The 12,103-nt window shown below is 42.6% G+C and overlaps 2 protein-coding genes across 4 annotated transcripts in view; one reads left to right on the top strand and one right to left on the bottom strand.

The window, feature by feature from the left end:
- Positions 1 to 1,308, bottom strand: part of adgrd1 (adhesion G protein-coupled receptor D1) — a 32,820-nt gene extending 31,512 nt beyond the window's left edge. For all 3 annotated transcript variants that reach the window (XM_079753002.1, XM_079753003.1, XM_079753004.1), the window contains exons 1-3: positions 919 to 1,308; positions 781 to 817; positions 281 to 397 (exon numbers count right to left, since the gene is read on the bottom strand). In XM_079753002.1, the coding sequence (XP_079609128.1) occupies positions 281 to 397; positions 781 to 817; positions 919 to 972 (208 nt within the window). In that variant the 5' untranslated portion in view covers positions 973 to 1,308. The remainder of the gene's footprint in view (positions 1 to 280; positions 398 to 780; positions 818 to 918) is intronic.
- A 1,494-nt stretch (positions 1,309 to 2,802) lies between these two features.
- On the top strand, positions 2,803 to 11,351 carry stx2b (syntaxin 2b). Its single transcript, XM_079756632.1, has 11 exons — positions 2,803 to 3,150; positions 3,271 to 3,339; positions 3,417 to 3,516; positions 4,303 to 4,377; positions 4,503 to 4,576; positions 5,189 to 5,297; positions 7,136 to 7,209; positions 7,362 to 7,499; positions 7,952 to 8,062; positions 8,667 to 8,784; positions 9,018 to 11,351. The coding sequence occupies exons 1-10, from the start codon at positions 3,121 to 3,123 to the stop codon at positions 8,760 to 8,762; spliced, it is 876 nt and encodes a 291-aa protein (XP_079612758.1). The 5' UTR covers positions 2,803 to 3,120; the 3' UTR covers positions 8,763 to 8,784; positions 9,018 to 11,351.
- The last annotated feature ends 752 nt before the right edge of the window (positions 11,352 to 12,103 follow it).

Raw genomic sequence — 12,103 nt, 5'->3', positions numbered from 1 at the left:
GTCCCTCCTAAAAGGAACTATTTAGCTCCGGTATGTCTTAAACCCAGACGGATCTGAGCAACATGATTCAAAACATTTGACTATGAAAAAAACAAACACGGAGGGACGATTCTCTACAATAATTTTCTTGAGCCCTGAACTTCGTGGGTTGAGTGAAGAAGAGTGACAGTGAGTCTACAAGCGGGTGGCCATCCGAGTAGACATGCATGAAGAAGTGAAGTGTAGGCGACCACCAACCAACCACTGACCCTACCGCTGATCAGTAATATCAAACACATACTTATATTGCTGCCATTGATATGACCGGGTCTGTTTCCAATCTGGTCCCACAGCTCAGGGATTGTGTCCACAGCGTCCAGCGGCCAGTAGTGTGAGGCCGTGGCCAACACCTTGAGGCCTGAAATCCATACGGTTCATGGGGTTAAACCAGAGGGACCCCGTCCCCACAAGCAGCAGAGACCCAGCAATGTTGTTACACAGGCCTGAGAGGCCACTCTCATACAGGATCTCAAACAACCCTAGTCTTTAATGGCATTAAACATTAATCAACAATAAACCGAACACCAGCTTTGGACGGCTTTAGAAATGGTAGATGGAAGTAGTAGTGGAATTAGAAATTATGTCATGCATAATAATCATGTCATTATTATATCACCATTATTAATATTATTATCATTTTATTGTTATTATTATTATTATTTTTATTGTTATTGTTATTATTATTATTATTATTATTATTATTATTATTATTATTATTATTATTATTATTAATAGGATTACCTGGATGCTTGAAAGGTTGCACTACTTGGCCATAAACCTGTGAAGAAGAAAGAAAAGGATCTAGAACTTTCTTCAAGAGGAAACAATAAACCATAAGGGACATCTATTGTGTGTCACATATTGAATCACTTAACCTACCTTGATAAGAGAGACGAGTGTCATTAATACATTCAACTGGAATAGAAGATCCATAGCTGTGGGAAATCACGTGTCACCAATGATCTCAGAATCAAATTCCCAAACCAAAATCAAGTCGGGCTCCGTCACACATTATTCCAAACTCCTGGAATAAAAACTCGATCAGTCCTCGTGTCTGACACCTAATCACTGCGTAAAAAGTTAATGACTCTTATTTTAATCGGCAGAACAACGACGGGATGTGTCGATTCATGACAGGATCACCGGTCCTCCAAGTTTGGTATCCCGTTTTCTCGAGGTGTATTCTCTGTTACTGGAACTGATGTATTTTCTTCTTGTGGTTTGCTCCGCATCTGTGACTTGAAGTCTCACCAAGAGCAGTCAGTCAGATCTGCCTCACTGAGTCCTTCGCCTGGATGTGGGAATTCTGCACGTGATGTCACTTTTGGAGGGGCCAAGGTGGGGCGTTTGGGACGTGCGTAAATGTGCATTATTTGTGCGTAATTGGAGATTATGTCTAAGAAGCCGGTTAGACACAATAAAGAGCACAAACATGAGCTCTGCTGATTAGATCAAACAGCCTGTTGGATAATTTACAAAGAATCACAACCCGCCCAATGGCAAGGCAACATGGAAATGCAGTTCCAAAGATGAGTTGAGCAATTACACTACAGGAAGACCAAAAGGCATCAGAGTTGCAAAAATAGCTACTTTAAAAAAACACGACTGACTTCTGACCTAGTGTATCTGCACTCACGTATATTTTGTAAATGAGTCTTTAATGTTGTTGAGTAGGCTAGACGTCCTTCTCATTGGAGTTGGTCTAAAAGCTTGTAAAAGTAGGCCTTTTGCATTTTGCACACTTTTTGTAGTAAATTTGTGCAATTGAATATTTCACTGGATTAATGGAATTAAAAGTTCCATTAATCCAAAACGAGCCTACTAAAAATTATATGAATCCCAAACGTTGTCCCTTCTGCGTTAGCATTTTCTACAACCCTGCCTGTCAAAGGACGTCCAAGCTCAATCACTGGGGGAACAGCGACCTCATGTGGTTCACCGTTATTAACGACTGGAACGTAGCTGGTCCGAGTTCTTCGTTGCGTACATATGTCTGATAGTGAGAACAGAGAGAGAGAGAGAGAGAGAGAGAGAGAGAGAGAGAGAGAGAGAGAGAGAGAGAGAGAGAGAGAGAGAGAGAGAGAGAGAGAGAGAGAGAGAGAGAGAGAGAGAGAGAGAGAGAGAGAGAGAGAGAGAGAGAGAGAGAGAGAGAGAGAGAGAGAGAGAGAGAGAGAGAGAGAGAGAGAGATGCCCCCGGCCATCACGAGGATTATTGGGTTGGTTTTAGGTGTTGATGTCGAAATGTTCCTCTAAATCTGGACGGAAAATAGAGCAGAGGAAAACATAAACGCGGTTAAACGTGTATATTTAACCCCTCTGTTTTGATATTGTTATTATTTTTCCATTATTACAGTCCCCGCTTAACTTCGTTGTGTACATATGTCTGATAGTGAGAACAGAGAGGGAGCGAGAGAGAGAGAGAGAGAGTGTGTGTGTGTGTGTGTGTGTGTGTATGTGTATGTGTGTGTGTGTGTGTGTGTGTGTGTGTGTGTGTGTGTGTGTGTGTGTGTGTGTGTGTGTGTGTTAGGGGAGGGAGAGAAGATGGAGAGAGAGCTATGAGGGAGAGAGGGGAGGGAGGGAGAGGGTTGGTGGTGGTGATGGTAGCGAGGCTATGAGGGAGGGTGGAAGTTGTGGTGGTGGTGGAAGTGGGGCGATGAGGGAGGGAGGGAGAGGTGGTGGTGGTGGTGGTGGTGGTGCTGTGTGGTCGTGAGGCGTTTGCGATCAAAGAGGCGTTGCCAAACGCGAGTCAGAGAAGAGGACTATATCGCTGATAAATGGGAGTATTTACACTTTTTTTTTTTACACTTTTCTTTTTAAAAATAAGTAACCTGAACCATCGAACGGAAAAGTAACTTTCAACTTCCTACATATATATTTTTATATTCTTCAATTTAAACTTCGCGTTTCAAAAGAACCACCGCGTTCTCGTCGTCAACAAACCGATCCTCCAAACAGTCTCCAGCTGAGCCCCGACACGCGCGCCCAGTGGTGGGGGACAGGCAGGGCTCCAACATGAAGAAGTATGCTTATTAAATAGAAGAACATTAGAAATAGAGTTATTGAACCAAGGCGGTCGGTGTAATGAAGGACCGACTTGGGGAGTTCACCGCTGTAAGTTAGCGAGGCACTCTGCTCTCTCGGCCAGGATACCCCACACCCATTTCGGTTGAACCTGTCACGTTATAGTTGCGTTTTCATTGATAACAACGAAATTGCAATTATGTCAAACAGAACCGCACCCAGGTTGAGGAGGAGGTGGAGGTGGACAGAGATTGTTTTATGGAAGGATTCTTCAGAAGAGTGAGTGAAATAATAGCCATGGATGATCATAATCATGAAACGTTTTCAAAGAGTATTTAATTGAACGCCCTTTATAGGTGGAAGACGTCAGAGGGCTTATTGACAAAATCGCTTATCAAGTGGAGGAGGTGAGGAAGACGCACAGCACCATCCTGTCGGCGCCCAACCCAGATGAAGGTAAGAGCCTATCTCCTAACGATAAGCCGGTCTGGACTACTCAGGTGGGCCTACTGGGCTGGAACACTTCCTTCTCTTGCTCCTCGTGTAGGTGTGTCTGGCTGACGTGTGGATGAAGTGCAGTTCCTTTGCCCAGAGGTTGAGTCCCTTTAATTTTGGTGCTTTATTTTGTAAAAAGATTTAAATAAAAAGGTCATCCTAGTTTATTTATAAGCACAGTGATTCAAGTCTGGGTCGCACCCACTTTAAGGACTTGTCATACTATTGTACTCTTTGCATACAAGGACCACCTACATTTAAAATGGTACAGACTATACCAGGTCATTTCAAATAATAGAAAAGGGCTTTGTTAAACATTTCACACAGAGACTTGGGTCCGAGTCAGACAGGGGCTATGGCAGAGCAGGTGCTGCTGTCAGGGCTGGAGGTCCCAGGAAAGTACTTAGATGATCTTGATCTTGAGGAGACGCCATGATGAGCCACAGCACTGTCAATATTCCCACAGTCCTTACTGGAGCACACCGTCATGAGCCTATGTGTCACCGGGAGATGGGGTGATGGTGATGAACTCAACCTCACATGGACATAGTAAGGCGTAGAACATAAGGGGGCTGAACTCTGGTGTCACGTCCATGTTGCCAAGTGACCAGCAGCAGTCCTATCTGGTGTAATATTTACACCAGGCAGGCCAACAATGCATGCACAAATGCTACAATTGTGACGGCTGTTTGTCAGACACACCAAATGAAGGTATTGATGTTTGACTGCTTTTCCTCCCCTGAAAAGCAACAAAGCAGGGACTGAACAGGCTGACCAATGACATCAAAGGGAATGCCAATGTCGTGCGAGCTAAACTCAAGTGTAAGTTAAAGCCCACAGGGTGGTCAATGCTTTCTATCCCAACACAGTCCCCGTTGCCAGGGTTCATTCCAACTATTTTCATTGCATGGAACTCTGTTGTTTGTTGATGTGTTGTTGTCACACAGCGATTGAGCTCAGCTTACCTCAAGACGAAATGGCCCACAGAACCTCAGTGGACCACCGGATCCAGAAGACACAGGTGAGTGGGTCTTCAGTGATGACATTCAATTCTACTTGACTTTCTTTTCATAGTACTATACACTAGCATAAAATGCAGATATATTTACAGCTGTTCTGTGTTAGCTGTAAAGACAGTATGGATCAACATGTTGTCCTCCACTCAGTATCCAATTTGCAGGAATATTAACGTGTAAAAAACCCCATAAATCGTGAAGCACAGACTTCTTCTTCTGCAGTGACACCTGTGTGTGTGTGGGTGTGGGTGTGTGTGTGATTCTGTGTGTATGGTTCTGTGTGTTGTGTGTGGTTCTGTGTGTGTGTGTGTGTGTGTGTGTGTGTGTGTGTGTGTGTGTGTGTTTGTATGGTTATGGTAATGTTTATGTGTTTGTGTGTGTGTGTGTGTCTGTGTGTGCGTGTATGTGTGGTTCTGTGTGTGTGTGTGTTTGTGTGTATGGTTCTCTGTGTGTGTGTGTGTGTGTGTGTGTGTGTTTGTATGGCTATGTGTGTGTCTTTGTGTCTGTGTGTGTGTTTGTATGGCTATGTGTGTGTCTGTGTGTGTGTTTATGTGTGTATGGCTCTGTGTGTGTATTTGTGTGTGTGTGGGGGGTTCTCCATCTCCCCCTGTACCCAGCACACGGTGCTTTCCAGGAGGTTTGTGGAGGTTATGATGATGTACAACGAGACTCAAGTGTCCTTTCGGGAAAGGAGCAAAGGGAGGATCCAGAGGCAGCTCGAGATAAGTGAGTGTGTGACTTCATTAATGGAACTGACCCCCAGATGCCCCTCTGATGCAGGCCTTTTATGGGCATCATTTATAACAGGTAGTTGTTGGAGAACGTTCCATGATAAGATGGACATAACATTATAAGATGTTCTATTATAATTTGAGCAGGGACATAAAGCTTGTATCTTCCAAATGACCGCAGAGATTAGGCAGCAGTGAACCGTGTCCTAGAGCACGTTGGGGACAGGAAACCGGAAATGGACCACACCTAAAAGGCTTCCTGTACTTTCCTCTGGACGCAAGACCTGATGGAGCTGAAGCATCAAAGAGATGTTTGGTTTTCTAAAGTCTCTTCAGGACTTTCGTTTTTTTTCTTACTTAAAAATGTTTCAATGTGGTTAAAGTTCTGTCTATTTTATTTTGGCAAAAACATCTCCAGCCCTGTTCCCATGCGGGTACTAGCCCGCATGGGCTAGTACCACGGGTACTAGCCTCCTCATCATCAGCATCATCAGTTTCCCCATCCTACAACTTAGAATAAAACTGCAGTTTCCAAACTTGATGGAGCGCATTCGGCTAGGTATAATGTCTACATGTCAGTTGTGAACTACAAAATCACAACAGGCACATACAACATTATTTACTGCTTACATTACTGCTGCTATTTGCATGCCAGTTATGCAACATTTGCGTGTGTGTGTGTAGCAAAATGCACACAGGCTGGTGCGGTCCCAATGGCACGCATTAACAAGAGCATGCCACGACTTCACCCTCGGCATGGAAGAGGAGCTCGACACTGGAGACACGGCAATAGCTGGCGTTGCCTGGGAAACGCAGCATAGGGCTCCGAGGCCTCTGTAACCCTAGTCACCTGGCTACAACAGGGTCACATGACTTGGCATGCCCATTGAGCCACAGATCTGTATGTGTGTGCGTGTGTATGTGTACACATGTTTGTGTGGGTTTTTGGGCCTGTGTGTGTGTGTGTGTGTTTGTGTACACATGTTGGTGTGGGTGTGAGTGTGCGTACCAGTTTTCCTGTGTGTGTGTGTGTGTGCACATGTTTTTGTTTGTGTTTGTACACGTGTGTGTGTGTGTGTGTGTGTGTGTGTGTGTGTACACATGTTGGTGTGGATGTGAGTGTGCGTTCGACACAACACAGACACTTCCAGAGAAACAGGTCTCTCTGTGGGGAATAAGTGGAATAGTAAGTGTAGAGTGAGGCAGGGGCAGCGCTCTGTTTATGAACCAGCTGTTTGTTTGTGAGCGGGAACAAGTCCCAACGTTCCTCCGCAACCTGACTGTCAGAGGAACAAAGACAAGACAACGGCTCCTTTGCACCGCTGAAGGATTTGATCGCATTACTTCCTGAAGAAATGTTATTATGTTCATCATTTGTGTTAATCAGATGGCATTGTCAGCAGCTTTGCAAAAACATGACACTGACATGGCAATAACCTAACGGCATAATTAATATGTAACTTTCATTTCATTGATATTGTGTTTGTTCAAATAGTGTGTCTGCTTATATTCTTTGCTGTGCTCTGGGGTTACAGGAAATGAGCAAATAGTGCAATCAATTTACAGTTAAAAGCAATGAGGCCTTCCTGTTAAATATCAAGTCTTTATATATAGTTATCAGCTCGCGAATATGGACTTGTGTCATTAGTAAGGCAAAATATATATACTTTCTGTAATATATACGATACATAAACATTTTCTATTGAATCCAATTTCCCTTAACCTTTTAATTTAACAAATTGGTTAGCAAATCAGTTTTTAAGCATGGAGGCAGATCCCTTTTTTTCCCCTACTTGTTGTATAATCAACTATAAAAGTGGAATATCATTTCAGCTGGAAGAGTGACCACAAACGAAGAGCTCGAGGACATGCTAGAATGCGGAAATCCATCCATCTTCACTTCTGATGTAAGTTCACACCACCGGGTATGTTCGGTATATGTCACACGGTGCAACAGCGCTCCCTGGTGGCGTGGAAACAAACTCCCAAAAGTATCACGACAGATTCCCAACATCGCCAGTGTTGTGACTTTTGGGGCTTACTTTCCCACCCTCCCCAGATTATTTCAGATTCTCAAATCACGCGGCAGGCTCTGAGCGAGATCGAGTCGCGTCACCGGGACATCATTTGTCTGGAGGCCAGCATCAGAGAGCTACGCACCATGTTCATGGACATGGCCCTGCTGGTGGAGACCCAGGTAGGCGGTAACTCCTCAGATACTGACTGACACTGTCCTTGATCCTAACTTAAAAACTGATCTCCCATCTGACAGTGTTGTGCATGCATATCTAGAATTTATCAACGTGTATTGTGTATCATGCTTTAACAGTACACTTCTGAATTCTCAGTGCTGACAGAAAATCCTAACCATTTGAATTTTTGCCAATTGCGTCAATTGTTACCATTTTTTTGCATCTAATGAACTCATGGCATGTCCTTCTATATATTATATATATTTTGATTGAAACACACCGATTTTGATGACTGACACTGTCCCTGGTCCTTACTTCAACACTGATCTACTATCTGACAGTGCATGCATGCCACTACAGCATCTATAATTGAGCAGCATGTCTGATGTTTCGTGCTGTAACTCGACCCCTTCATGGATTTGAGCAGAACCTCTGAGCTGTGGGCTGTGATTGGCAGGGGGACATGGTCAACAACATTGAGAAGAACGTCTCCACTGCCGCTGAGTACATCGGCATGGCTAAGGAGGAGACCAAAAAGGCTGTGCTGTACCAGAAGAAGTCCCGCAGGGTACGAATCCTCACTCTCAACCCACCATGGACCACTAACTGTGGTCACTGCACTCTGCTATGCACAGTTCAACTAGACTTTGTATAGCCCCCCCCCCCCCACCACTATAGGGCGTTAGACTAACTAACTTGGCCGACACTCTTGTCCAAAGTCACAGTGATCGGCCAATTGTCTTAATAGTCAACAGTAGACCGTCTCTTAAAAGAGGTATCATGTCCGTTCATCTTAAAAGGCTGGTATCGTGCCACGCCGTGATTGTGATTAGCCATTACAAGCCGTTTGAAATTCTGCCTTTTCTTGTGTTTTTGTGACATCTCACTTGGGGTGTCCACCTAGGTGTATGGTGGATAGACCAGTCTACTGGCCTACCCAGTGGACTGCAGCAAATGTAGCTCATCAATCCATCGTGCTTCTAGGTTGACACTCCCACTTGTGATGTCGCTAGGGCACAGGGAAGGGAAGATTTTCAAATGGCTTGTAATGACTAATCACGCTCACACCTGATGTCACCATTTAAACTGCAGCCTTCCAATCTAATGGTAACACAAAATGATTGTGAACTCCTATGTGAACTCTACTTAAATACATTTTCTTTGCTTGGCAGAAATTTGTTTTCCTTGCATTTGCAATATTGATCCTGATTGCGGTCGTTGCACTTATTGTTGGCCTGTCTGTTGGGCTAACCAAACCCCCTGCCTGAGAATCACTCATCACTTCCTAAGGTAACAACACTTATTCACCCATGGAACTACAGTAACGCCATTCATTCATCCACCCATTCAATTATTCATTCCTCCATCCATTCACTCATGCATTGTTGTTATGCTCTTGTCTCTGTGCTGTGTTAAATAAATGCCCAAAATGAATTACTTCAGGGAGAAAATCATTTTAAAAAATGCCCTACTTGGGAAGTACGATTTCCCTGAAAGACTTTCCTTCCTTCTCTCTTCAACAGACCATTCTCTACCTCATCGAGGGTCGGGAAGGAGCCATGCTTCTCATACTCTTGGTTGGAATCTTTGACTGATGGATTCTATAGCAAATCACCGTCAGCTGAGTCTGTGTCTAGTGTGGATTCACTTAGTCACTTAGTCAACCACGGAACCTAAAACATGACCAATCAACATTTTTCCTCACATCCATCCATCTTGTTCAAAATTCTTTCAACTAATGGGTGCCTAAAGAATAAATCATATCAACACACAGCTCAATCAACCCAATTATTCCCTCTGTAAATACGTTTGGAGAATGAGGGCGAAAGTTACACTTCTTTAAGGTACTTGGATGACCCGTCTATGGCTAACTCCACAAAACTCAATGCACTGCATGTTTTACCAGCATGCCTTCATAGAAAACAAATATATAAACAATGTATAAGCTTGTATTATCCATGATTATTAGGGGTCCGAGCAGCGAAGCTGTTTGGTCCCCTATTAAAAGTCATCCCCCTTTAAAAGTCATACTGCAGCCTATACCGTAAGTCAAAAACTCTTGAAATGTTAAGGTATGGTTACCAATAACCCCAACTACCCATAAACCCAAAGGTGTCGCTATTGTAAAAAATCATGAATTAGGCTTATTTCTCCTCACCAGATTGACCTGGACTCAAAATTCTTTCATAATATTAATCTCTAGAATCAGATGCATCTATATAACCCTTATGCCTTAAAAATGTTTACATTTCCCACAATTTCATATTAAAGCCAAACATGATAAAAAGATTCACAGGCTACAAAAATAATCAAAGATTCACCAAAATCGCCACATAAACTCTTTAGACCAAGTCTCACAAAAATCATCAAACAGAATTTGTTTTATTTAGTTCCATTTGAGAAATATTGGTCAATAAAGTTGGAGCAGTTAGCCCATTTTTCTTATGACCATTTTGTTGTTGTATAAAAAAAAACATGACTATTATTAGGTGGATACCAATACCCCCCACTACCCATAAACCCAAATTGTGGTACTGCACCCAAAGGTGGCGCTATTTAAACAAATTATGAACTAGCCTTATTTCTCCTTACCGGATTGACCTGGACTCAAAATTCTTTCATCATATTAATCTCTAAAATCAGATGCATCTTTTTCACCCTGGTCTTCTGCTCTCAAAATGTTCATAGAAAAGCCAAACGTCGACAGTCTCAACCCATTTTGCCTATATGACCATTTTGTTATTGTATAACTACCATACGGCTATCATTAGGTGGATACCATTAACTGCACATTTTCAGATCTATACTCTTTTCCGAAAGCCGTTAATTCTCTTGTGAAATGTGTGCTTGGAGTTTTCTTGATGTTGTCTGCTTATCAATAGACATTTTCACCATGTGAATGAGGTTTCATGCAGTTCAGGAATGTCAGTGGCTCAATGGGATAATGCCTTATAGTGATGGACCTTAGGTTGAGCGTTCGAATCCCGATTAGAGCATGAACAAGAACATGACATTCTGTCATTGCCACTCATTGCCACTCTTCAAATTGTCATTGCCACTCATTTAAGAAACACAACATTGAACAGCAATTCATCATGCAATCAACATTCCGGCACATTAGTTTCCAAGAATCTGACTGCCAAGACACAGTATGGCATTAAGAGGAACTTCTTCGTTAACCATTTTTCCTTCATAATGAACTCTGTCATATTAATAATACTTCCGTTATTGTTCTTGACAACAAATGTTTAATTTCTCCAGAATTTCAAAGATTTTTCAGGTATTAGCTTTTAAGAAAGCCCTTAATTCATTTGAGAAATGTTTGCTTGGTTTTTTCTGGATGAGCCGAGGCACAGTAGGATAAGCCGAGGCACAGTATGGCATTACGGGGAACATCAACATCTTTCCTTCATAGTTATATGTCATATTTATATATCTTCCATTAGTGTGTTCTTGACTTTTCATTTAGCTCGGACCCCGTTAATCAACGCTTGCGGTTATAATTATTATCGTCTCTTGTGAAGTTCTCAATACTGGCAGAAAATCATACACATATGAATTGTTGCAAGTTGTGTAAATTGTTTCCAACATTTTTGTATCTTACGCACACAACATATCCTTATCCAATTGAATATTTTTATTAAAACACACAGATTTTGTATCATCTAACCCGTGACCACAAAAGTGCCTTTAAGCATTATTATAATACTGGTAAAACATAAGAATGCTGTGTTTGGACGGACCATAAATTATGACAATTCTGGTTATGGAAAAATAAGTTGTTCTATTCTTATATTGTACTGTATTTTGTATCAATCTTATTGTGGGTAATGTAAGTAAATCGAATAAACAGTACACTCTAATATATTGTTAACCTTGGTTGAAGATATTTTAGATAAGAAGTTTATTGAGCAGGGACAAATACATTGTACATTGTTTCACATAAAATATAAAATAGATGCCATGCATACTGGTTTCTAGTCAAGACTAAATTGCAACCCCGTCCCTGGTTTAATCCCTCACTTAGACAACACACACACACACACACACACACACACACACACACACACACACACACACACACACACAGACACAGACACACACACAGACACACAAACAAACTCGAGCCAACATGATAAATTCCTGATCTTCCTTACTGTGTGAAATGCAGATTATTGGAGGAAAAGCCTGGGAGAAAAGGGGGTGGAAGGGGGAGAAAGGGGGAGAGAAAGGCTTGCAGAAAGGGGTTAAAGGGGGTGTAAGGCTGTTCTCCTCTCCTAGACTAATAATCACTTTAGCCCAGAGGGCTTGACTTCTCTGTAATCAACTAAACAGGATTAGTGTAGAAGGTGGACGTGGGTCTCCTTGGGGACAAGTTCTCTCCTCCTTTGGATCAATGCAATTTACAGAAAAATATAAACTGGCACTCATGGACGAAAAACACTTTCATCAAGACCTGTGTGATGGAGCCGGGGTCGCGGGGCACCGGGAGCTAAATGTCTGTTTGTATGCGGTTAAGGAGTTGGGGTTGTCATGATCTCAGTGACTTTTTGTTCTTCAGTGTTTGTTCGCCCGCTGTCCACCAGATGCCCTGAGACATCACACCTTA

The sequence above is a fragment of the Pollachius pollachius genome, assembly GCF_949987615.1.
Source record: "Pollachius pollachius genome assembly, chromosome: 1".
Lineage (NCBI taxonomy): Eukaryota > Metazoa > Chordata > Actinopteri > Gadiformes > Gadidae > Pollachius > Pollachius pollachius.
Note: the sequence above shows the minus strand (reverse complement) of the source record. Positions and strands in the feature narration are given on the sequence as shown.